The sequence below is a fragment of the Erithacus rubecula genome (genome assembly GCF_903797595.1).
Source record: "Erithacus rubecula genome assembly, chromosome: 19".
Taxonomy (NCBI): domain Eukaryota; kingdom Metazoa; phylum Chordata; class Aves; order Passeriformes; family Muscicapidae; genus Erithacus; species Erithacus rubecula.
The window spans coordinates 1254707-1279261 of NC_136671.1; the positions used below are offsets into that span (position 1 = coordinate 1254707).

Here is a 24555-nt window from a genome sequence, read left to right on the forward strand (position 1 = left end):
CGACCCTTGAGGCGGAGACTTGACCCTGCCCAGCTCCTGGCTTGTCACCTGTGCCTGTTCCCACGGCTATCCCGGCCCTTGCTCTGCCGCTCTATTTGTTCCTATGCCCATCCCTGTTGCTGTCCCTGACCCGTGTCTCTGTCTCTCTCCTCGCTTCTGTATCTGTTCCTGTCCCTATTCCTGTTGCCCTATCCCAGGATTTCAAGCAGGACAAGGTCCTGCAAAAGCATGGCAATGGCAGGGGCAGTAGTGCGGTATCATATCTGTTTAAAATCACTTTATAGTAAAATATGGGGTTTATTAGCATACAACCCCAAAGGAGGTGCAGTTTTAAGTTAATCAAATGCATGTTGTTAGAGTGCTCTGGTACATCTCTATGGAGGGGGAGACTTGGTATCACCCCAATTAAAAGGCATCAGGGACTTCACAAGGAGCAGAGTGTTTTGGAGCCAGTGTCATCACCTAGGCAAGGAGGATGGGTTCTCTATTTCACTAGTATCTTATTTACAGAATAATCTGCCTAAACCAATTCTTCCCATCTCCAGGACATTTATTATCCTTCAGATAAGGAAACATGTTTTTCTTTTCATGTGCACTCCAAGCAATTCAGGGGAGTGCTGGTGAGAGAGCACGCTCCTCCCTTCCCAGCTCCCCCAGCTCTGGAAATGCCAGTCTGTCCAGTTATGAATAGGGGAGGATGCAGTGTTTCTTGACTGTTTGTGTTTTTCCAGGCCATTTTCTGATCTCTTTCCAAAGACCTTTTCCCTAGTTCAGTTACCAACAGCTGCTGGAAAGCTCCTCCCTGAGGGAGGAGAGAAGACCTCATTGATTTTATTAAGAATAACTTCACAACACCCAAACAAAGCAGAATTGGTGCTGCTGTGAGGAAAGGTCTGCCCTGAGAGCTGTAGGCGTGACCCCCAGGGCTTTGCTGGATCATGTTTGCCTGTCGCTTGCCCTGGTGGAGGTTCAGTGCCACCTGCAAGTTGCGGCAGTCAGGTCACTTTGTGCCTTGGGACAGCTGCCAAATGCTGAGTGTTAAAGGAATCAACACCACTGTGGGGCAGGAGCAACAAGCTGGCCTGAAGAGAAAACAAGTGTTAGAAGATCTGGAAATGAACCTGGCAAGGAGTGAAACTGAGGCCCTCTTCCATGAGCAGCCTGAGACTGGGAACCCCTACTTGGAAGACACTTTGCTTCGGAGTTACTTGAAAACACACCTTCCTCCCAAGGTCTGTTTGTGTTTCTGTGTGTACTCACCACAACTCTGCTGAGTTGCTGCTTCAGACTTTGAATTGAATATTTGTCTGAGCCTTTTTGTGCCTTTGAGTGTTTAACTGGAGGGAATTTATCAGCATTCCTTAAAACGTGTGATTGAGGGCAGGGGTGACAAACATTGCACAGCAAGTGGCTCTGTGGGCTCCTGGGACTGGGCTGGGTATTGCAATGCTGTTTGGGGATTGTCCATGTGAGCATTTGTTGTCTGGTCATGTAGAGAAAGGAATTTCTGAGACAGGAGTCAAAGTAAGATGCTTCCAAAGTCTGCTTTGTTCTTCCACCTCTCTTTCTGGGGAAAGAGGGGTTTTAAGGAAAATTCCCAAGGACTGGGGCTGTTCTCAGCTGAGTACTCTAGAGGGTGGAAAGGCCCCTTGGGGCTTGCTTGTTCTCAGCACAGGCTGGTGGCTTTTCTGGGTTCATTTTTCAGCCAGGAAAGGCTCAGTATGGATTTCAGGGGTGCAGATGGGGGGTGAGGCCCCAAGCTCTGGATGTCTGTGCTGTGAGCTCGAGTCCTACAGAAAGTGCTGGATCTGTCCAGTTGTGATAGTTTGCCCAGCTGATAGTGAGGAGCACAGTGTCTTGAATACCTCTGTTTTTCCAGGCCGTTTTCTGGTCTCTTTCCAAAGACCTTTTCCCTAGTTCCCTTTTCCCTCCAGTCCTCCCACCCTGGGAGGAGGTGCACACCTCTCTGGTGGGTCTCTGCCATCACCCCCATCACAAGTGCTCCTCACTTTTCAGGGAGCAGTTTTCATGGAGCAGAGTGTGACCTCTCTGCATGATTCAGCAAAAGCAATGCCATGACTTCTAAAGCCACCAGGTGAGCAGAGGGGAGGGGACCTGGCTTTCAGTGAGGCTCCCCCTTCCCCTGCTTGCTCTCCAGGTCAGGCAGACACAGTGTGGGAAGTGTGGTGGCAGTGCTGGGAGCTTGTCACAGCCATCCCAAAAGAGAGGAGTGAGGCCTCCCTAAGCACCACTGTGGCCTTCTTGCCAGAAAATACAGGAAAGGAGGATGCCTTTGGGTAACCATGGAGATTCTGCTCCTAATCTGCACCTTCAGAAGAAGCACGAGTCAGGTGTCCCAGACAGTAAAAGGATCAGTACAACAAGGCTGTCCCAAACTGAGAAGAGTGGCTCCAGAATCTCCCAGAGAACCTGGAGCAGCATCTCCCTTTCGTTTCTGCACTCGGTCCCAGTGGGGCAGTGTTGCCTCACTGCTGGAGAGGAGAGCCCAGGCTGCAGCACTGAGAGCCTGCTCTCCATGGAACACCTTCCTCTCCAGGACAGCAGCAACCCCTGGAGCTTTGGCTTTCCCACCCAAGCTGGAGGCTGATTCCAGCTGTGCTATTCCACAGAAATTATCTTGAAATGGCATAAAAATTTTCTTTTTCTGTTTTAAGATGATTTAAGGAGGAGACAGAATTAAGCAGCTGCTTCTTTTGGGTGTTGTTGTGAAGAGGGACCTATTAGGCTTTGTTGCCCTGAAAATACATCCTTTAATGTAAAGCATATCTATTTGCACTGCTAACATGCATTAATTAGCACATTTCACATATATTCCTGCTTGGGACATCAAAGGACAGATTAGGGTGAATGAGACCACCCAGCAGCCTCACCCCTGACCCAACTTTTGTCCTCTCCACATCCCAGTGTCCATTCTTTGGAACACTGAGGCTTATGTGTATGACATTCAGCAGTCACAAGTGTAGGAGTTTTGATTTTGTTCTTTCACCTTGGAAAGAAACACATGTTTTAGGTAATTCAGTGTTTTGTCAGGCTGTGCGTGGTCAGGGCATGAGCTCCCAGTGAAGCAGTTGGGGGGTTTTAGGAAATATGGATGATGGTGAGGGGATTATTGCATGAGTTCCTTGAATGAATTCAGACCAAGTGATCTACTTGGTAGTCTCATGTTCTTCTGCCCACAAAAAAAATACCAGGTCAACAGTACAAAGATTTTTGTGCTTCCATGAACTTTGGATTCCTGGGTAATGCCTGGAAAACCTTTGATTTGTTGTCAGGCTGTGATAAAGATTGGAGGTGCACACCCGTGGCAAATATGGGTGTGGCATGAGGCAAAGCAGCTGCCAGGCTCTCATGCATGGTTTTGGCTTGTTTTGTGATTATTACAGCTCTTTCACTGTTCACCTGAAGGAAAACTGGCTGGTCTGAGGGTGGAGACTTCAGAGTGGCACCTGGACAATGTGTGTTTGATCCTCATCACACACATGGAATGGCAGAAGGAGAAAGGAATCAATCACATAGGATGTAGATTAATGGAAGGTCAATATAGAGATAGGCAGGGAAAGGAAAAAGCCATTTTTGAGTTTCATTAACAGGAAATTAATGGAGTTTATAAGTGCACAATTTTGGGTGCAGCAATGATGTAATTTGGCTTCTTCATTATTTTATTGAGGAGGGAACAAGTATCTCTGGAGAGGCAGAGAAGAGCAAAGAATATTCCTCTCATGGAATAAAATCAGGTGCTTCTTTGACCCCAACACAGTCTTGGATGTGTTTAGGCCAGTGAGGTCCAACAGGGCTGGAGGTTGAGTCCTCTTTGCCTGATTTTAATCATCTAATATTCAGGTTATTGAAATCTAGGTAACTTCATTTGGCTTTGCTCGTAGACATGGAAGAGAACTTGCAAAAGGCAATTCTTGTCACCCTGAAATAGGGATCTGAGGGGGCTGGAATGAATCACTCCTCTGTGAGTGTTGGTTTCCCTCCATTAACTACAGACATATTACTCCATCCAGGTGAGCCAAGCCCAGCAGAAACGAGGGTGCACAAATCCTTCAGGAAGCTGGGTGCAGGGTGGGAGTTTGAATCTAGACATGTTGTGTGCCAGGCTGAAGCTGAAAAGACTGCTCCATCCCTCCTTTTCTAATCTGACAGGCAGGTAGCTGCTGAGGCCACTGGAAGTTTTCCTGTACAGATGAAGGCATTCTGGTTTTGGCAGCCCTTCCCCTGGCATTCTTCTCCAGCAGTAAATCATGGAGCAGCTGAGGGACCTCTGCAGACCGTCTTGTCCAACCTCCCTGCTCGTGTGCATCTGTGTCATTCTCAGCCTTGACACTAAAGTGCTTCTGTCTTTTGTGAAATCCAGACACAGTGCCAAAAGTAACTTGAAAAAAACGATTTTGAGGGAAAAAAGAGAAAAAGTGGCAGTAGAGCACAGATGTGCCAGCAGAGGCTGAGGGAGCTGTCGTGCTGTGTTGTGGAATGCATGGAAGGGCCAAGAGGCAAGAGACCACTGGCACTGCAGGACAGCATGGTCAGTCCTCACAGTCCTTCTGGCTGGGGCTGAGGGGCTCTCCTTGCTGCTCCACAGGTCCTGCAGGAGGTGCATCAGGACCTGGAGAGGTTTGGAAGCCTCCTGCATACCAAGATCCAACCTCTGAGCTGGGAATGTGAGCTGAACCCCCCCGTGTTCCGGCAGTACGATGCCTGGGGGCAGCGCGTGGATCACATCCACACCTGCTCGGCGTGGAGGAGGATGAAGGAGATCTCAGCAGAAGAAGGGCTGATTGCTGAGGCCTATGAGAGAAGATACTCCAACTGGAGGTAATGGGGGAAATGGGGAATGACTCAGTGCCTTCCTGATTATTCTTAGCAAGTTTTATTCAGCATTTTGCTGGACTGAGCTGGTTGTGTAACTGGTAGCAGATGCTGCACGGACACCAGCACACCTCCTGCTGTCCCCAGCAGCTCTGTCTGTCCACTGCAATGTTCCACCTCACCAATGATAAGCCATAACTAATGGCCCACACTTGATCATAATATGCTTTGATGTCACCTTCCTGATTGTGGGGCCTGGCAGTTCCCTGCACCACTCCAGCTTTGTGTGTGTTAGTTGTAATGCAGCTAAAGATGTGGGATTTCACTTGCAGGTGTTATGTATTTCAGACCATGGAGAGATCCACATTTCTTACTGTTAAAAACTGCACAAGCTGGCCTAGTGCTGGCTGTCCCGTGAGGACTGAGACACTCTGCTACTGCTCTTCCCTCTTCCTGGCTGGAACAGTTTTTGCCCTCTCAGAAATGAGTGGTCTGGTCCTTACCTGTTCTGGCTGTAATTTTTCCTCTCTTCCCAGCCAAGATATTTTATCCTCCTGCTGTTGCACTGCTGTGTAATCTGTCTGTTTTCCCTCTGTCTCTCCTTCTCCCAGCCGCCTGTACCAGGCTGTCAAACTGTACTTGTTCTCAAGCTCCTCTGGAGGTTTCAGCTGTCCACTGGCCATGACTGATGGGGCAGCCAAAGTCATTGAGGTATGAGCTTGGCTGGTCCCTGAGGGCACAGCCCATGTCCTGACACTGCTGATTAGAGGCAGGAGCCCCAGCCAAGGATGGAGGATGCACTGATCCATCTGGTTCTGGGCACGGCTCTTCCTTGCTCTGTGACTCAGCTCTGTCTCCCACTGCCTTTCCCCATTAGGGACAAAGGCTTTGTGCCCATGCCAGCTTTTATATTCACTGACAGCACTGTGTTCAGTAAGGCCTTTGCTGCACATGGCACCTGTGGCACTGCAGGTAGCTGGAAAGGTGTCCCAAGGGGAAGTGTGCAAGGCCACGTTGGACAGGGCTTGAAGGAACCTGGTGTAGTAAAAGGTATCTCTGTCCATGGCAGGGAGTGGGATTGGATGAGCTTTAAGAGCCCTTGCAATCCAAATCATTCTGTATTTCTATGATCCTATGATATGGTTTTACTCCAAGATAATTTGTTTTCCCATTTTTGTGTGGAGTGGCAGTTAGACATAATAGGCCATACATCCATACCTTATGTAAATTCACCAAATCACCAAGACTTTACCAGTTGTAACTTTTGGCTCTGCATCTTAGTGACCCCCTTTGCATTGCTTCAGTGGCTACGTAGGATTTAGAGGAAAATACCCCTTATGTAGCCAACCCAGAGACTTTTAATTCACCAAAACCTAAAGCAGCACAGGGCAGTTCCCTCTTCCCTGCAGCTCTCTGGGTGCTGGTGACATTCAGAGTACATGAGCCTGGCACATGGGCTGTTTGAGACCACTCTCTCCAGAAATCCAAAGGGGTGGGGATGCTCAGCACTCTGTGTTGTAACACAGGTTTGCACAGTGCTGCAGGAGCTGGGCTGGCTCTCAGGCTCTCAGCAGCACCTGCAGATCCTCTGCAATGCAGGACACCCACCTGGCTTCCAGACTGGCTTGTCTGAGCCCTGAACACACCAGTTAAGGCAACTGTATAATGTCAGCTATTGTGTTATGATCATCTCAGTTTATTTTCCCTCCCCTCAAACAGTCACTGGGTATTCCTGGATCTCTGAAAAACGCCTTTGACCATCTGACAACCCGTGACCCCCAGAAGTTCTGGACCTCTGGCCAGTGGATGACTGAGCGAAGGGGTGGCTCAGATGTTGGTACGTGCTCTGGGGTGGGAACAGATGTGGCAGTGAGAACAGAACACAAAGGATGTGAGGAACCTAAAAAGTCCTGGTTTAGGACTTCAGCAGAAATCATCCAAATGCTGTGCACAGCTCTGCTTTTTCACCAACAAAAGACCCAATCTCTGTCCTCTTGTGCACACAGAGCCCTGTGTGTTCTTGGTAACCCCTAAAGAGCTGGAGGCACTGGATTATACACACTACATTTCCTATCATGGGTCAATGAAAGAGATTAACAGCCAACCCATGCTCCGTCTTCATAGCAAGAAGTGCCTTAAAGGAGCTAATGCTTACACTGTAAAATCAGCATTGATTGACACAGAAGTTCCCATAAGACCAGGAAATTTTCCCCTCTTTTTAGCAAACGGCACCGAGACCGTGGCCAGGAAGCAGCCGGATGGCTCCTATCGTCTGTATGGATTCAAATGGTTCACATCAGCAGCTGATTCTGATATGACATTAACCCTGGCCAGGATAGCAGATGCTGAAGGACAGGTAAACCAGTTCTGTTGGATGGGGAGCCAGGGGAAGGAGCTGGGGCATTCTTTTTCTTCCTTGTTGCATTGCAATGAAATCCTCTCTGTGTGCCTTGCAGTGTACCCAGGGCTCCAAAGGCCTGTCCCTATTCTTCCTGAGGGTTCGGAATGAGGAGGGGAAGCTGAACAACATCCAGGTGCAAAGACTGAAGGACAAGCTGGGCACGAGGCAGATGGCAACAGCAGAGCTGTGGCTGCAAGGAGCCAGAGCAGAGCTGGTGTGTAAGAGCTCCCCTGCCCTGGGGACTGGGGTGCCCTGGCATGGCACTCACTCCTGGGGCTTTCAGCACAGATCCCAACTGAAAAAGTCCCTCTCTTCCACCTCTGTGGCTTGGCTGTCCACATCACAGAACAATTCACTGGTGTAGCTCTGTGGGGGCAAAGCTGAGAAGAGTTCAGGAAAAGATGTGGGAGAAGACAACAACAACAAGTTCTTTTAGGCTGGTCATTTCTCTAATCCTGGTTCCCGAGCTAGCTGAGGGGCAGTTTGTGTAGTGTGCAGCTAGGAACAAGCAGCAGGGATCAGAACTGATCATGCTGACACAGTCTCTAAAAAACACTTCTCTGGTCATAGAAACAGAATCCTATGGGGGTTATTTTCCCAGGATAGGCTGGGTTGGAAGGGACCTTAAAGCTCTACTCATTCCACCCCTTGCCACAGGCAGAGACACATTCCACAGACCAGGTTTTGCCAAGTCCCATCCAACCTGGCCTGGGACACTTCCAGGGTTGAGACAGCCACATCACGCCACAGGCTTGGCTGAAATGAGACAAATGTATTTCAAAGCAAACTGGTCTTTGAGTGGCTGAGGGCAGACTGGGACAGAGTGGACAGCCTGTGTCCATGTGTCTGTTTGACACCATTTTCATTCCTTGCAGATCTCTGCAGAGGGCCGTGGAGTGGCTGCCATCTCCAACATGCTGAACATCACTCGGATCCACAATGTCATTGGTGCAGTGGCTTCCATGAGAAGGTGAGGGCAGCATGGATCCCCCCAGGGCTGAAGGAGCAGCTGGTCAGGACAAGGGGACTTTGCAGGGCTCAGCATTGCAGCTGAGTGTCCCCTCTATGGGACAGGCCTGGAGCCAGCAGTGCTGGAGGAGGGTGGTCTGTGGGTGGGTGACCTGTCCTGGTGTGGTACAGCTGAGCAGGGTTCTTATGGTGGAGGGGACTGGAAGGGAATGCTCAGAAGTGGAAAGGGGCTGGTGTAACTGTTCCCTGTGTGTGTTCCCTCCAGGATGGTGAGTCTGAGCAGGGACTATGCCCGCAAGCGCGTGGCCTTCGGGAAGCTCCTCAAGGACCATCCCCTGCACATGCAGACAATAGCCCGGATGGAGGTGAGGCTTCTGGGAGCCAAGCTGAACCTGTTGGGAAGGAAAGTGGGCAGGGATCCTGTGCTGTGGGTGAGCACTGCCAGCCTGCCTGCACTCAGATTTAGGACGCCATTCCTGCTACAGCAAGGTGGATGCAGCAAGGGAATTGTTGTTCTCTGGTGGGATTTGATCTGATTACAGACCTAACTCCTCTGCTGGACTTCAAGTTATCCTAAACAAATACCTAAACAATATCCCAGTTTCCCTGAGAGAAAGGAGTGCCCTTACTGTGATAGGCCATGACCTCTGAAGTTGGGTGCTTGCCTCAGAATCCATGCCTAACACCACATCACTTGACTCTTGTCCAAGACTGGTATGGACTCATCCAAGTTCCCTGGGAGCTCCTGCACCAGGAGATGGGCTGTAAACAGTACTTAAAAATTCTTTTGCAAAGTGGGGGAGGATGATCAACATCTGTCAAACATGACTTCAGGGCTGCAGCATCTCATAGCCCGTGGCCAGAACTCCCCCTCTGAAAGGAAGAGCAGATCCTACATGGTCCCACAACACAGAGCTCCATACCCTGATGCTTCCCATATCAAAACTTGCCAGGGAAGTAAGCTGCTCAGGAAGAAATCTGTCACAGGCCTTGCAGCTCCTGCTGCTCAGAGGTTGGCCATCATCTCATATCCCTTAGCTTTTGAAAGGATGTGGATTTGGTGCCTGGATGCCTTCTAGGAGCTTTGTTAAGGCTCAAGTAGGCCTGGTGAAACACTTTGCCCCTTTACTGCATCACAATGTCCAAGAGTGGCACAGAACCTTTAATATTCCTTAGTTGTTCCTTGGCTGCTCAGAGGTCTCTGAAGCTGTGGGTCTGAGCAGGCAGGGGTGGCAATCCCATGTAGAGAGTCCTGGAGTCAGCAGAGTCCAAGGTCCTGCCAGTGAATCCCGCTGTCCTCTGCTCACAGGTGCAGGTGAGAGGGGCGTTTCTGCTGCTCATGGAGATTGCTCGCCTGCTGGGCCTGGCTGAAACCAACCTGGCGAGTGAGCAGGAGCTGCTGCTGCTGAGGCTGCTCATCCCAGTGGCCAAACTCTACACAGGAAAGCAGGTATGGAACAGATTGGTTGGCCCAGAGTGTGGAATGTTGGGAAGAGGAATGAGTGACAGCAGTGAGAGCAGGGGATACCTGCAGGACCTGCAGCAGTTCCTGCTCTGGAGGCTGCTGCTGCAGATCCTCTCAGTGTCACTCAGGCTTCATTCCCATCTGCTCCTCCTGCAGGTGGAAGCTGACCAAGCTGCCTCAGGGGATGAGCAGGACCCAGTCAGCCTATCCCAGCAGGAGTTGCTGCGTGGTGTGGGAGGTTGGATTTTCCCCTCAGGCACTGTGGATCATGCTAGCTCTCTACATTTTGCAGGCTTCTGCCGTGGCTGTTGAGGCAATGGAGAGTTTTGGGGGCCAAGGTTACATGGAGGACACAGGCTTGCCAGTCATACTCCGGGATACTCTGGTAAGAGGGTGGCAGGAGAAGGTCCTGTGTGTCACCAAGTCCCCTGCACAGCACTCTGGTTTCCTGCTAAAGACACGCTCAAGGGAGAGCACAGCCCTCCCAGGCTCACTCCAGGTGTGGCAGCTCTTCCTTCACTGCCTTCCTGCTGAGCCCACTCACCCCCAGGAAAGGACAGGATGTGTTCCTGGTGCTGAGGCTGTTCCCTGGCACGGCAGTGGAGCTGAGCTGCACTGCTCCCTTCCACTTGCTGTGAGACAAGACATCTCTGGAGATATCCTTGCAATCCCTTATTTCTGCCCTGTGTCTTTGTTCCCTCACACTCCCCTTCTTTGCTGCAGTCACTGCAAAGGCTCCCTCATGCTCTTCCACAGGCTCCTCTTCCCCACAGGTGCTGTCCATATGGGAGGGAACAACCAATATCCTGTCCCTGGATGTGCTGCGATCCCTTATCAAGAGCCAAGGGCAGGTGATGGCTGCATTCCTGTCCACAGTGCAGGTGAGCCCCCAGCTGCAGCTCTGCTCAGCCTGCTTCCCCCTCCTTGGCAGAGCCTTCTTTGGGCTTTGTGCTCCTGGCTCAGGCTGGCAGGGAACAGAAACAGAGCTTTAGACAAGTATTCCAACAATTGCAATTGTGTCTTACAATTCTGCTCCTTAAATAGCTCTTCCAAAAGCAGGATGCAGGCAGTGCTCATCCCAGGATCCTTGTGTGTAGATACTTTCAGCTCAGCAGTGGGGAGCTTGGCACTGTCAGGGTTCCTCAAGACAGGTACCAAAATAAGTGTATTTTTAACGTGACTCACCTTCCTGAATCCAAAATAATTTTGTGGTTTTGTTTCTTAACTGGAAAATCACCACAGGACTGCTGAATATTGAACCTCACTAGTGCTATCTACTGCATTATGACTTTCTATTTTTATTCCCTGAAAAGATGGAAAGAGACAAAGGAATTCCATTTCTGCCTCTTTGGATTTGCTGTTCTCTGGCTCTACTTTTAAAGCTGCTCAGGTGACAAGATTCAAAGCAGCTCAGTGTTTCATGAAGGTGAAGGAGCATCACCTGGCTTAGTGCATCCCAAAAAGCAAGACAGGAGGCAGGATCAGAGGGTGTTGTCTCAGAGGTGACATTATTAATCCAGACACAGCCATCCAGATCTCATTAGCTCATGCACTGCAAGGGAATCCTGGGCATGTGGAGTGCTGGATTTGGTTGTGTGCAGCCTTCACCTTCCCACCCAGAGCCCGTGAGAGGGGAAGGGTCTGGGACACTGCTCTCCTGCAGCACTGGGGACTGGACAGAGCTTTCCAGAGCCTGAGTAGTTCTCACAGTGGCTGCAGTTGGCAACTTGTGTCCCATCTCAAACCCCCCCAGTTCAGCTGTGCTCTGTACACAGCACCTCTCTGACCTCCAGGGGGGAAGGTCCCCTTGCCATCCTCTAGACACCTTTTGAGAAGGGAGAAATATCTCAAACAATTTGGCCACCAAACAAGAAGCCAGGTTTGCTCAGGAACAGAATTGAGCACATCTGCTGGGGGCAAATCCAGCTGTTGGCAAACAGCTGCTTAGGCTGACACTGCAGGTAATGGATGGGGAAGTAAAGGAGCTGTGGATAGGCTCTAAAATAATTTGGAAAGAAGCACCCTCCACACAGAACACTAATTTAAACAAACACCCCACAAAGGTGCTGTGTTGCACCCTGGAACACCTCCCTGGTGCAGCTGGGAGGGCCCCTCCAGCTGCTCAACAACTGGATAATTGGGGAAGCATTAGTGCTGTGATGCAGAGCAGGGAGCTGCAGAGCAGGAACACGAGCAGTGAGATTCATTAATTAACGAGCTCCTCAGTGCTCCCATCAATCATGCTGTGCCTGTGGCTGGAGGGGGCTGAGTGCTGCCTTCAAGGTCTCCAAATTCCAGTAATGCCTTTACTGCCCATGTCACACTGAGGCTGCTGCATGTCCAGGGAGAGGGGCAGTGTGGATGCTCCAGTTCTGGACAGAACACATCAGATTTAAGCTGGCCAATTTAAGCTTTTCCTTTATGCCTCGGGCAGCCAGGTGCTGGAAAGACAGCCTGGGAGGGATTTCTGTCTGCAGAGTTCTGCAGGAACGTGCTTGAGTTTCTATCCCACAATCAGGTTTTCACTCACAGGTAATAAACAACATCTTTCTGAGCTCCAGGTGTCCAAATTCTTTCAGTCTGTCAGTCTGGCTCATTTTGAAACATCCCTCCCAATCTTGTCTAGTGAGGAAATAATTTAACCCATCATAAAGGGGTTTTTACTGCTCCAATCCATTTCCTTTTTATTGATGCACACAAACTGAGTACAATTTATTTTATGTTTGTCCATCAAGGTTCTCAGTGTGCAGGACTTGTGCCCATTGTCAGAGGCTTTGCAGAAAGCAGCATTGGTACCTGTACAGCACTTGGTTCTCTGAAGGTCATTCCAAGGGTAACTCCAGGTTTTGCTTTTATCCTCTATCAGTTGTGTCTACTGATGGTGAGATGCCAAGTGCAGCTGGGGCTGTGATCAGGAGCAGGAACCAAGGGTTGTAATTATCCTCAGGAAAGGGAAATATAGAAAACTTCCCCATCCTTGCACAATGTGACTATGAGAAGCTGCATTTTTAGGGTTTTTAATACACAGGTGAGTTTGTGACAAACCACTTTGTCTAGAGGTTTTGAGTCAGGAAGTCCTGGGGAAAAGAATGAGTGTGAGAGACAGGGATGGAATCATGGAATAGTTTGGGTTGGCAGGGACCTAAAAACTCATCCCACCCCTGCCACCTTCCACTGTCCCAGGCTGCTCCAAGCCCTGTCCCACCTGGTCTTGGCACTGCCAGGGATCTTGGGGCACCCTGTGCCAGGGCCTGCCCTCCCTCCCAGGGAACAATTCCTTCCCAATATCACATCCAGCCCTGCCCTCTGGCAGTGGGAGCCATTCCCTGTGTTCTGTCCCTCCATCCCTTGTCCCCAGTCCCTCTCCAGCTCTCCTGGAGCCCCTTTAGGCCCTGGCAGGGGCTCTGAGCTCTCCCTGGATCCTTCTCCTCTCCAGGTGAGCACCCCCAGCTCTCCCAGCCTGGCTCCAGAGCAGAGGGGCTCCAGCCCTTGGAGCATCTCCCTGGCCTCTTGTAGACTCTCTCCAGCAGCTCCAGGTCCTTCTTGTGCTGGGCCCCAAGGCTGGAGCAGCTCTGCAGGTGGGGTCTCACCTGAGTGGGGCAAGAGGGGCAGAATCCCCCTCCCCTGCTGCCCATTGTTTTGGATCAGTCCAGGACACAGTCTTACTTCCAGCTCTGCTGTGGTGAGAATTTCAGGTGGATACTGCACAGGGCCAGTCAGTTCATGTTGTACTAAAATTTTATTAGCTGGAATTTTGAGCCAGAGCCCTGGCTGTACTTTCAAATTCAATTACAATCTGAAAAGTGCCTCTAAAATAGCCCACAGCAGTTCATTGATTATTGCATTTGAGTCACTTCAGGTGAAATTTGGGCACATCCCAGGACAGGGTCTCAGCACCAGCCCCACACATGTTGTGCAAGGCTCAGAATCAACTGTTGCCTCAAGAATTTCTGTGTAGGGCTGCAATTCAGGTAGTGACTGAGGCTGTAAATCAGCCCTGCAATCTCAAGACATGTGACAGTGTTTTCAGGTCTTTTTCAGACCACAACCCCAATTTTCGAGCAGCAGGAAACAAATCTAGGTTATTGATGTGAGGCTGTGTGTTTGCTCCAAGCATTGACACAAAATTGTGCTTTTAACCCTGCTTGGGATGTTCCTCCTGTCACTGTATTTTTAGATACTCATGATTAATCTTGTAAGCAAAAACCACTCTAACCACATTGCTTGGGAGTCAGTGAGAGCAAACAAACGAGCAGCATCTTAAAACTTCTCCATGAAAACAGAGGGAATCAGAACTATTGGAGCTCTGAAGCTCCTTTGCTGATCATTTCAGGTGGTAAGGGGTGCTGGGGAAGTGATGCTGTGGGTGCCTCCTCCCAGAGCTGGAGCAGAGCAACCAGGAGAGAACAGGAGCTGCTCCTGCCCTGAGCATTACCCTGGAGCAGCTCCCAGCCTCTCCATCCCATGTGCAGAGAGAGCATTGAAAAACCTTCCAGGACATCCAGCTTAGGAAAGGAGTAAGTGCAATTGGAACAAAAAAAAATAGGAAATTACTGGCGAGCAAAGAAAATACAAGGTCTTTTTTATCTCTTAAGGATAAATAACATTTTAATATTCCTGATCCATATTTCCAGATGTTCAAACCTTCCAGCTGTGGCAGCATGTCCATGTCCCAGCCACAAGCAGCACACATTGTCCCTGTGCTGGCTCCCTCCCAAACTGTGGGATTTGATGCCTTTGGGATCTGTGATCCTCATTAGCAACAACCTCTGAGCTACTTTAGAACACCTTGTTAGTATTCCATGGACTTGGAGCTTTATGGGCTTTATGTTGGCATTAAAGTTGTTCTTGTATTTAACTGGAACATGTTGGGGGTGATGCTGCCCCTGGAGCCTGAACAGTGGCACTGGGAAGTGTGGAAGTTTGGGGTCTGAGCAGTTGGAGAACACAGCAAACCTGGGCTCAGCCCAGCTCAGATGGATTTTCTGGTCCAGTAAGAGGAGCTGCAGGAGCACCTCAGCACTGCAAGTCTCAGAAACATAAAAAATTCCTTCTGTGTGGCTGCTGCTCACAGGCTTCAGTCTTGTCTGCAGGTTATTGGTGGAGTTAATGAATGAACAGCACCTCCCACCACGCTGTGGTGCTCACATCCAGCCTTTGGGGATGTTCTCCAGGCTGATCCCTGCTGCAGAGAGGGGTTTGAGTGAGGAAAGATGGAACCACAGCCCACGAGGCAGGGCCAGCCCCAGACACAGGCAGTGCCCCATCCCTCCTAACAGGGAATAACACAGGAGACACAGATGAACAGTGTGGGAATGCTGTGCCCAAAGAACAACAATTCCAGAATCTCCCAGCAGAGTATCCCTGGTGTTTTCACAAGGGATTTGGGAAGTGGCAGAACAGAAACTTGGCTTAATGAGGGGAGCTGTCAGGCAATGCTGTTGGCACAATTAAATGGTTAATCTCAATCAGAATCACAGAATCTTTTAGGTTGGAAAAGCCCTCTGGGATAAAGTCCAGTTATTCCACAGCACTGCCAATGCCACCACTGACCCATGTCCCCAAGTGCCACATCCAGAGATCTGTTAAACCCCTCCAGGGATGGGAACTCCAGCACTGCCCTGGGCAGCTGTGCCAGTGCCTGACCACCCTTTCAGTGAAGAAATTTTCTCTAATATCCAACTTGAACCTCTCCCAGTGGAGCTTGGAGTCATTTCCTCTTGTCCTGAGACTTTTCCCCCTGACATAATTTGGAGAGGAAAGCTCCTTTAAATGTGAATTTTCCTGCCTGGACCCAGCTTGAGCATATTTTTGCAAGTAATAATACAGCTCTGGGAGAATTGGACCCTGATGCAGGTACAGAGTTAGAGAGAATTGGGGATGAGAGCTGGGCTCCACATGCAGCTGGGAAGCCAGAATGGAAACAGCAGCATGCTGGCTCTGGTCACAGGAATTCTCCATCCCCAAGGCAAGGCTGGGAGCTTCCTTTTGAACACATCCCCTTCCCTGGCTGCTCAATCTGTGCCAGTGGCAGCCACCTGGATCTGAGCTTGCTGTCAGCAGCTGCGTGTGCCCAGGGTCCCAGCAGCCCCTTCCCTGGCACAAGGCAGATGCACTGGAATTTTTTCTGTGGTTGTTCTCTCTGCAGAAAAAGCTGGAGCTGGCTTCAGGCACCCAGGAGCTGTCCCCAGCTGTGCAGCAGGCACGGGAAGCCATCGGGAGGCTCCAGCAGTTCCTGGCGGGCGCGGGCTCCGAGCAGGCACTGACCATGGAGCTGGCAGCCAGGGACTTCTCCTACAGCCTGGCACGGATCTACACAGGCAGGGCAACGGCAGGAACATAGAACAGGCAATGGGCTGGGTGGGAAGGGACCTAAAAACTCCTCCAGTGCCACCCCTGCCCTGACCAGGGACACCTCCCACTGCCTCAGGCTGCTCCAGCCCCAATGTCCAGCCTGGCCTTGGACATTCCAGGGATCCAGGGGCAGCCACAGCTGCTCTGGGCATCCTGTGCCAGCCCTGCCCACCCTCCCAGGGAACAATTCCTTCCCAATATCCCATCCAGCCCTGCCCTCTGGCAGTGGGAGCCATTCCCTGTGTCCTGTCCCTCCATCCCTTGTCCCCAGTCCCTCTCCAGCTCTCCTGGAGCCCCTTCAGGCCCTGGCAGGGGCTCTGAGCTCTCCCTGGATCCTTCTCCTCTCCAGGTGAGCACCCCCAGCTCTCCCAGCCTGGCTCCAGAGCAGAGGGGCTCCAGCCCTTGGAGCATCTCCCTGGCCTCTTGTAGACTCTCCAGCAGCTCCAGGTCCTTCCTGTGCTGATGGATTTCAGACCACGAAAGGGTTGGGAATCAGCCATAGACACCTGATTCACACCTGGGTCAAGGGTGGAGCTCTAAAGCTCAATCTCCACCTTTCATGCTGAAGCAGCTCAGCCTTCAAGCACTGCTGAGAAATAACCGCCAATCTTTTTTCCTGATCCCTGGGCTGTTCTGGCAGGAGCCCGGGAATGCTGACACCTCCTACTCCCCCACAGGAGTTCTTTTAATGGAACATGCTGCTCTTCCCGAAGCTTCCTCTACAGACGTGTGCGCTGCCCTGAGGTAGGCACAGCCCTGCCCACCCCGAGTGTTCTGGATGGTTCCACGGGCAGTGCCAGAGGCTTCGCTCCAGCCCCTGGCCGTGGGCAGACCCACGAGCACCGCTGGCACCAAGCAGCAGCTGCTCTCACCCCGCCGCTTCTCCCTGCTCGGGCGATCTCCATTCCCGCAGCCACGGGCGGGATCCCCTGGGCACGGCTCAGGTTGGCACCAGCCCGTGCGCGTGGCAGGACTGGCACAGCCCGTCCCTCTCTCCGTGCAGGTGGTGCAGCCAGGAGCTGTGTCCGGTGGCCGTGGAGGCAGCGAGGGGCAGCTACGAGGGCGGGGCAGCGCTGCAGGACAGCGCGCTGGTGTTCGGCAGCAGCCGCCTCTGAGCGCCCGCAGCCCCGCACGGACACCAGGTGGGCTGCAATCCAAAAAATCCCCCAAATCCTCGCGTACCTGCGAATTTCAGGTGTGGTGGAATGTCTCATTCCACAAAGGGCCGAACTAAATCCTTTAGGAGTGACCCCCACCTGCCCCGGGCTGAAATCCACGGGTTTGAGGATTTCTAATGTAGACACAGCCCTGAAAGTCATCCCAAGGTGCTGGAATGTTCTCACAGTGCTTTAGGCAAAGCCCCAGTGATAAAATTCAGCCAAGAGCTGGAAGCAGCAGCTCTTCAAGTGCCAACACTCTTCTATTTGAAGAAAACCAACCAAAATCAAACTGAAAGTTATCTGAAACTGATTAAATAAACCATTTTTCCCTATTCGCTTTCCTGCTGTCCAGTGCTGACCATGGACTTCCAGCCTTGGATGGGGTTTGTTCCCGGGCCAGCCCTTTCCACCCACCGTGGCTGTGAGCATTGACCACCTCAGGAACTGTTGCTTTCTGAAGAAAAAAGGGATTGTTATTCTCTCTGGCATCCAAAATGGTGATTAATTCCCTATGCATGTGTCCTAATGATGCTGCAATCCATCCTGACATAAATTCTACAGAAGTTTTGGACTGAAATCCAGTAATTCTGCTTCTCCTTCCACTCAGCCCATCAGTTGATCTGCTTGGTCTTGCCCTGCTGGCTACAAGTTTTTAATTAAGAAGTTGCTAATAGAAGAAGAAAAGCACTAATAGACCAAAGACAGCTGGAATTTATAGCTGGGAAATGCTACAGCAGCCAGACACTGAGTGGGAAGAGGGGGAAGGAGCTGTTTGCTAAGCTTGGAGTTGTCCAGAGTTTCAAAGAAGGCAGAGGCAGGAGGACACAAAGGGGGGCTCTGGGGAGGAGCAGAGTGGAGCAATCCCAACAGGACATTGCAAGGGAGGCTCCATGGGCTCCCTGTGTCCTGGAACAGGGATCCCAGGCTGAGCCAAGCAAAGCTGCTCTGAAATCACCCAAATGCCACAAACCAGCCCCAGCAGCAAAGCTTCTGCTGTCTGTGCATTGCAGGGAATAAAGAGCACTTGGGTTTGGAAAATCTCCTGCATCACAGAATCATGGGAATGGGTTGGGATGGAAGGGACCTTAAAGTTCATCCAGTGCCACCCCTGTCATGGGCAGGGACACCTCCCACTGTCCCAGGCTGCTCCAGCCTGGCCTTGGGCACTGCCAGGGATCCAGGGGCAGCCACAGCTGCTCTGGGCACCCTGTGCCAGGACCTGCCCACCCTCCCAGGGAACAATTCCTTCCTAATATCCCATCCATTCCTGCCCTCTGGCAGTGGGAGCCATTCCCTGTGTCCTGGCATCTCTGTCCCAGGGTCAATGCACAGGAGCTGCTGTGCCCTGTAAAGCTCAGGAGAACAGGAAAGGATGCAGGGAGCAGTGCAGGGCTCTGAGTGACCATGGCAGAACATCCACCCCAGGTGTGCCCCTGGGTCCAGCAGCAGGAGATGGATGTGACCCAGGAGGGAAAGTCCACGTGCTGGGAGTGTCTGCAGAGCTGATCAACACCTGGGATCCCCTGCTCTCCCTAAGGGCTCATCTCCAACTGCTGCCAATCCAGGATTCCCCTCTTCCCAGCCTATTTTATATTTCTGAAAACCAAGATTAATTTTTCCTCATATATGAGTTATAATTTGCCTACATATAAGCCCCTCAAACTTGGAGCTCTGCAGATGCAGCAACACAGAGAACAAGGGACTGTGAACTCATCACTGTGTAGGAAAATGACAAATTTATTAAGATCTAAATATTCACTCTGAGGCTACTGTGGAATAAAGGCTGTTACACACATGAGGGTCTGACAATTCCAGTGCTGCTGAACAGCTCTGCCCTCAGAGCTTGGCATGGTTTCAAATATTTCATGTGCTTCAAGCAAGTAATTGAAACTTCAGATGTCATTTTAATATAAATCCCATCCAAAAAGAGGATAATCAAACCCATTTCCTGCTGCCACAGCAAGGCCTAAAAATCATTTTGTGACAGAGCTGTGGGAAATCAGTTTAAAACCCAGATTTGTTAAATAATAAAGTCAAACTTTAGCAGCATTTATAAAATGTCAAAGACCAGTGAGCTGAAATCCCAGGATGCAGCAATGGGAGCTCTGGCAGCTGCACTGTGGGCAGAGATGGAGAGCTCCAAGGCCTGGGGACACCTGGGCCAGGCCTGCACCTGCCGGGGCTGACTCCAAACCTCGTCCTGGGTAATTCCAGGGCCTCTCTGTGCAGGCCCTGAACCTGCTCAGCTTCCTGCAGGCGCTCATTGCCCTTCGCAGCCTGGCAGCACCTCGGAACCCCTCCCAGGGCAGCTGGTCCCACCCCTGCCGCCCCCCGCTGGTCTCCATCCCGCAGCGCCTCCCCCTGAGCTGTGAGCCCTCCCAGGCTGAGACCCCTCCTGCCCTCTGCCCCGCCAGGAGGGACCCTCGGACATTCCAAACGCTGCTTCAGATCCCGACTCGGGCGGTTCCACAGCCCGGCGGCAGCACTGATCCGCCTATCGCGACACAGCGCCGGTGTCATGACAGGCTCATGGGCTCTCCGAGAGCTGGGACAAAGGAAAGGCTCCTTAGGAAGAATTGATCACGGGAAAATGAGCTTTGACACCTGTTGGGAAATGAGAGTTCGACAGGAAGGTCTCACAGCTGTGTATGTATAACAGAAAGGTCTTTGAATGTAGAATCTAAAGAAGGAACAGAAATTATAGTTTTGATATAGAAGAATTGCTGAGCCAGTCTTAGTGGATAACTAGAAAGCAAAGGGTGAGTGAGTTGGAAGGGGTTTTTATAGCTCAGAGCAAAGGATAAATCCACCTCAAACAAAAAATGGTTTTACCAAGCGAAAAGATTTTCACAGGCAAACAAGAAAGCCAATGTTGCAAGTAGAAAAAAGGTTATTAGAATTTTCCACTGCAAGAAAAAACAACTTCTAGCTTAAACTGTAACATACTTTTTGTAATTGGAAAATAGTAACATGAATATGGTAATGTTAGTAGTTATGTAGGCTATAGGTTAAAGTATTGATTGGCTGTCATGCATTAGAATGTTCAGCAGTGAGAAGTATTTAATGCATTGTAACCAGAACCAGATGAGCTTACAGCTGAGCTGACAGGCTGTGGGCTGGGCTCTTGTCACCCCTTACCCAGGAATTGCTGTGTCCTCTGGATACAATAATCAGCATTTTAAAGAGCCACTCTGGAGCCCTGCATCCCTCCTGTCGGCTCTTACAGACACCTTCAGCCGTGTTCTCCTCTGGCAGAGCTGCTGCCCCTGGCTGGAGCCCTTTTGCACCCTGGGGAGGTTCAGAACTTCTCAGAACTTCTCTGATCCCTCTGCCGGGCAGGGACCCACACCCGGCATTTCCCAGATGAAAACCTCCCGTCGGCGCCGCGCCCGGGGCTCACAGCGCTGCAGGACAATGAGCTCCTGAGCACCCGGGAGAAACTCGGGGATGAGAGGAGCTCCAGGAAATCCCATTGTGAGGTGCAACTCAAACACTTCTTACACCACCAGACATGATTCCTGCTTCTTCTCCACTCCAGATCCCACCAGTGGCTCTACCCCAATCTGGTTTAATTTGGTTTAATGAACACCACCAAATCACAGAGGGATTGTGCTCAGGGTCTTGTGATGACACATCTGGCCCCACATCCCTCACAGCTGCTCAGATCCCAGAGAATTCAGGGCAAATCCTCAAATATGTTAGAGAAGAAATGAATGGCAGTGGGGGTCTGAGGGGACAGGACCGTGCATTTAGAATGAGCAGGCAGTGCTTGGAAAATGGGAATAATCCCTGTGCAGGGCAAAGATCAGTTGAGTTTTCCACCTTCTGGGAAAAAAAGATATTAAAGCTGAGTGAGTCACAGCTCCACCATCCAGCATCAGGATAAGGCAGGTGCAAGTGGGAATGGAGCTTCCACTGCCAAACCCCAGTGGGAGTAGAGGGAATTCCCTGGACATCTGGGCTGCTCCTATATTTGGGTAACATCATCAGACTGAAATATGATGGTTGTTCAAGGGGAAAAACACGGTATGGAGGCAGCTGAGACTGGCACCCTTCTCCATCCTGGGAAAACAACAGAACCTGGCAGGGCATGTGTGTTGTGAGCTTCCCCCTTCCTGGGACTCCTTCACCAGGAAAACCAAGGCTAAGATTTCCTCTTAAGTTTAGAAGTGACAGCTGTTTCTTGGAAAGACACAGAGTGGAATAGAAAGCCAAGGGCAGCAGCTGCAGCCTCCTTTTCCAAGGCCTTGATGTTCCTACTGAGCCTCCAATATGTCCCCTCTGAGGAACAGGGAAGGAAAAAAAATTAGAAAGTGTGTTAGCAAATGCTCCCATGCAAAAGTCTAAACTTTATTCACTTTTATTTATATATTTAACAATTCTAAAGTATTTACTTCTCGCTTTTGACAAAAATGAAAAATATAGGAGCACTTTACTCTCTTGCGGAGAGAAGGGTTATTTCTGTACACAGCTACGGAGAGACAGCTTCCTCCTTTACATACAAAGAAAAATAATATTAATAAAAAAAGTGCTTCATCGATCCAAAAAAGCCTAAAGAGCTGCAAGCTTTTATTCACACTGTACATCCAGCCCCGGCCCGGAGCGGACCCTCTTGGCACTGCGGAGGCTCGGGCTGGTTCTGCACCACAAAGCCACACACGGTTGGGGTGTCCCCCACCCCGGCCCTGCCACCTCCCCCTCGCCCCTGGGAAGAGCCAGACGTTCCCTCAGCCTGCTCCAGTGGAACAGCCCCACCTGTGCCTCCCTTCCAGCCCCCACTGCTGGGTCAGGAACAGATCCTGAACACCTTTGGCTGGACAGCCCATCCTCCACTTTGCTTTTCCCTCAGTGTCTCTTTCTCCAGACTTGTGCCAGAGAGATCCCAAGACGCTCCGTCCATTCCCAGACCTGTTTCCCACACGGACGCAGCCTCCTCCTTCCTGGACATTCAGCACCAGCACACAGATCCTGGCAGGGAAGGGCACAGTCCAACCACCTCAGCATCTCCCCTCACACCCACTGAGCTCTGCCAGATGGTTCCTCCCTGTGAGCCTCCCTTTGGATGATGTGATTGTGACATTCCAGGGAAAGAAAATGCTCCTTTCCCAAGGTTTCTTGGATTTTGAGCTGTTGTATCTAGAACTCTCAAATACTCCAGGATTCTTGGGAATCCCATAGAGAATTTGGGATTTTGCTAGGGAATGCACTGTGAGCAGGATCTACTCTTCCTCCTTGCTGGATTGCACTAAGCAGGATCCATGGGAAGGGAATGGGATGAGCACCTACCAGTTGGTTACAAACAGGTATTTGGGAGTTTTACCCTTCAGTGAGGTGAGTCTGATTGGGACAGAAGGAGGAAGGGGAATCCATAATGCATTTTGGATTGTTTTAAGCTCCTCAGGCAGCTTTTTCCTATCTGGAGTACACTGAACACAGCCTGGGAAAGGAGGAGCATCCCAGGAGGGCACCCAGCACAATCCGCACGGGCCGAGCCCGGCGGCGCTGGCGGGGCCCAGCCACCTTCCATCAGTTTGGATCGTCCAGTAAAGTGCGAGTGACCAGCCAGGACCTGACCATGGCAATGCTCTGCTCCCAGAGGGAATCTCACATGGACTGGGCAAGGACAAGGCAGAGCTCTGCTCCTGCCCTAGTTGGATTGAATCAGGAATTGCACGGTCAGACCCCTGGCAAGGCCCAGTGTGATGCCTGGCTCGGCTCTCACCAACAGCACGTGCATTTCTGAGCCAGCATTCCAGGTGCTCCTGCTCTGAGGGCTCAGATCCCACAGACTGTGCCTGCAGGTACAGAGCCACCAGCACAGGAACCTGACTGAGACCCCCATGGGCAACCCACTGTGAGAACAGAGAGGGAAAAGGTCTCTGGGGAAGGAGATTCCCCACCTCTTCTAGCAGCAACAGGTTCCCAAACAGCAGTTTCAGGTTTGGAATAACAGGAGTGATTGAAAGCACTGGAGGCTGCAGCTATTCAGGCTCTGCACTCTGGCCTGGCTCCCTCTGTTCCCTGCTCCCCAAACTCCTCGGCCTGCAGCAGTTCCGCAGTGGGACAGATAAATACCCACAGGGACCCTGGCTCTGCACCAGCTCCCTCCCGCAAACAAACAGATACATTATTATATGTACACGCAGCACGCGCGGGGACACGGACACACGGACAGGACAGGCAGGGAAGGGGAGGAGCTGCACAAGGAGAATCCCACAATCCAGCGGCACAGCTCGGGTCTGTCCCGCCCCCAGGCGCAGCCCGGCCCCCCGGAGCCGCGTGTCCTGGGGAGGGGGCGGCTCGGCTGCTCCCCCTCCAGGAGCTCAGTTGGACGTGGCAGTGATGGGCTTGTCCAGTTCGAGGTCCAGGCTGGAGCTGCCGGGGTGGAGGCTGCTGTAGCAGGATTTGCAGACTCTGCTGGGCTCGAAGAGCTGCTGGCTGGGAACGGGCACCTTCTGGTTACAGCAACTGGAGCAGAACACGTTGCCACAATTCCTTGCATCAGGAACAGAGGAGAAATGGAAAAGATCAGAAGGAGTTTGACAAAGTTACCTGAACTGTAAAATGAGATATTCCCAGTGCTGGGACTGGGGAGGTGCCTCCCTACAGGTCAGGGCACGGGCAGGTACAGCTCACGTCTGTGCTCCTCCCTCCTATGGATGGAGTAGAGATCCAGGGAGGGGGCACAGGAAGGAGGCATGGAGCCAGGGCCAGTGTGGAATTGCAGGTCAGTAAATGCCTCTGTTCAGCACTGCCCAGAGCCAGGCTGGACAGATGTGCTCCCTTGTCACACAGAGAGCTCTCTGCCATTCACCATGGGATGGTTTAAGTGGGAAGGGACCTTAAAGCTCATCCAGTGCCACTCCTGTTGTGACCAGGGACACTTCCCACTGTCCCAGGCTGCTCCAAGCCCCGTTCAGCCTGGCCTCCAGCACGGTGCCAATGCCATGCTGAGGCACAGGGCTGAGGGGCTGAAGCAGAGCCACCACAGACCCTGCTGAGCCAGGCCCTGGGGAATATGGGGAACGTTGGGAATGGGGGCTCTGGCCCTGCTCACACAGCTCATCCAGCCCTGGCTCACAGGAGGTTGTGGCAGTGCTGGGAGCAGGACTCTGCTCCCAGGCTCTGCTCAGAGCTGGAAAGGTTTAAACATGGAAACAGCAAAGCCCTCAGTCGCTGCCACCCTCCCTCCCACTGCCCCCACAGCCACTCCAGCAGTGCCACACTCCTGTGTCCAGGACACTGAGCCAAGGAGGAACATGCAAAGCCCAGGGTGGGCAGGCAGGTGTTCCATGCACAGGTGGGCACGCGCAGCATTCCCGGCATGGCGGAGCTGCAGCGGCACATGCACCTCGTTACAATCAGAGTCATTC

General features: G+C 51.6%; 2 protein-coding genes across 14 annotated transcripts in view; one reads left to right on the forward strand and one right to left on the reverse strand.

The window, feature by feature from the left end:
* The first annotated feature begins 74 nt into the window (after positions 1–74).
* LOC306810370 (acyl-CoA dehydrogenase family member 11-like) lies at positions 75–17759 on the forward strand. Its single transcript, XM_079322875.1, has 15 exons — positions 75–1232; positions 4607–4839; positions 5445–5544; positions 6553–6670; positions 7056–7189; positions 7290–7448; positions 8110–8204; positions 8469–8568; positions 9513–9653; positions 9961–10053; positions 10442–10549; positions 15817–15988; positions 16700–16766; positions 17026–17164; positions 17535–17759. The coding sequence occupies exons 1-14, from the start codon at positions 939–941 to the stop codon at positions 17135–17137; spliced, it is 1926 nt and encodes a 641-aa protein (XP_079179001.1). The 5' UTR covers positions 75–938; the 3' UTR covers positions 17138–17164; positions 17535–17759.
* Positions 17760–21500: 3741 nt separating this feature from the next.
* Positions 21501–24555, reverse strand: part of MTMR3 (myotubularin related protein 3) — a 73075-nt gene continuing 70020 nt past the window's right edge. For all 13 annotated transcript variants that reach the window (XM_079322760.1, XM_079322774.1, XM_079322772.1 and 10 more), the window contains 2 exons: positions 22905–23677; positions 21501–22866 (listed from right to left, as the gene is read on the reverse strand). In XM_079322760.1, the coding sequence (XP_079178886.1) occupies positions 23506–23677 (172 nt within the window). In that variant the 3' untranslated portion in view covers positions 21501–22866; positions 22905–23505. The remainder of the gene's footprint in view (positions 22867–22904; positions 23678–24555) is intronic.

Bases quoted from the DNA above. Each gene is read 5' to 3' on its own strand.
- LOC306810370 (XM_079322875.1), top strand. From the start codon at position 939: ATGTTTGCCTGTCGCTTGCCCTGGTGGAGGTTCAGTGCCACCTGCAAG. The intron at 1,233-4,606 runs GTCTGTTTGTGT...GCTGCTCCACAG, and splicing joins AAACACACCTTCCTCCCAAG to GTCCTGCAGGAGGTGCATCA. The intron at 6,671-7,055 runs GTACGTGCTCTG...CCCTCTTTTTAG, and splicing joins AAGGGGTGGCTCAGATGTTG to CAAACGGCACCGAGACCGTG.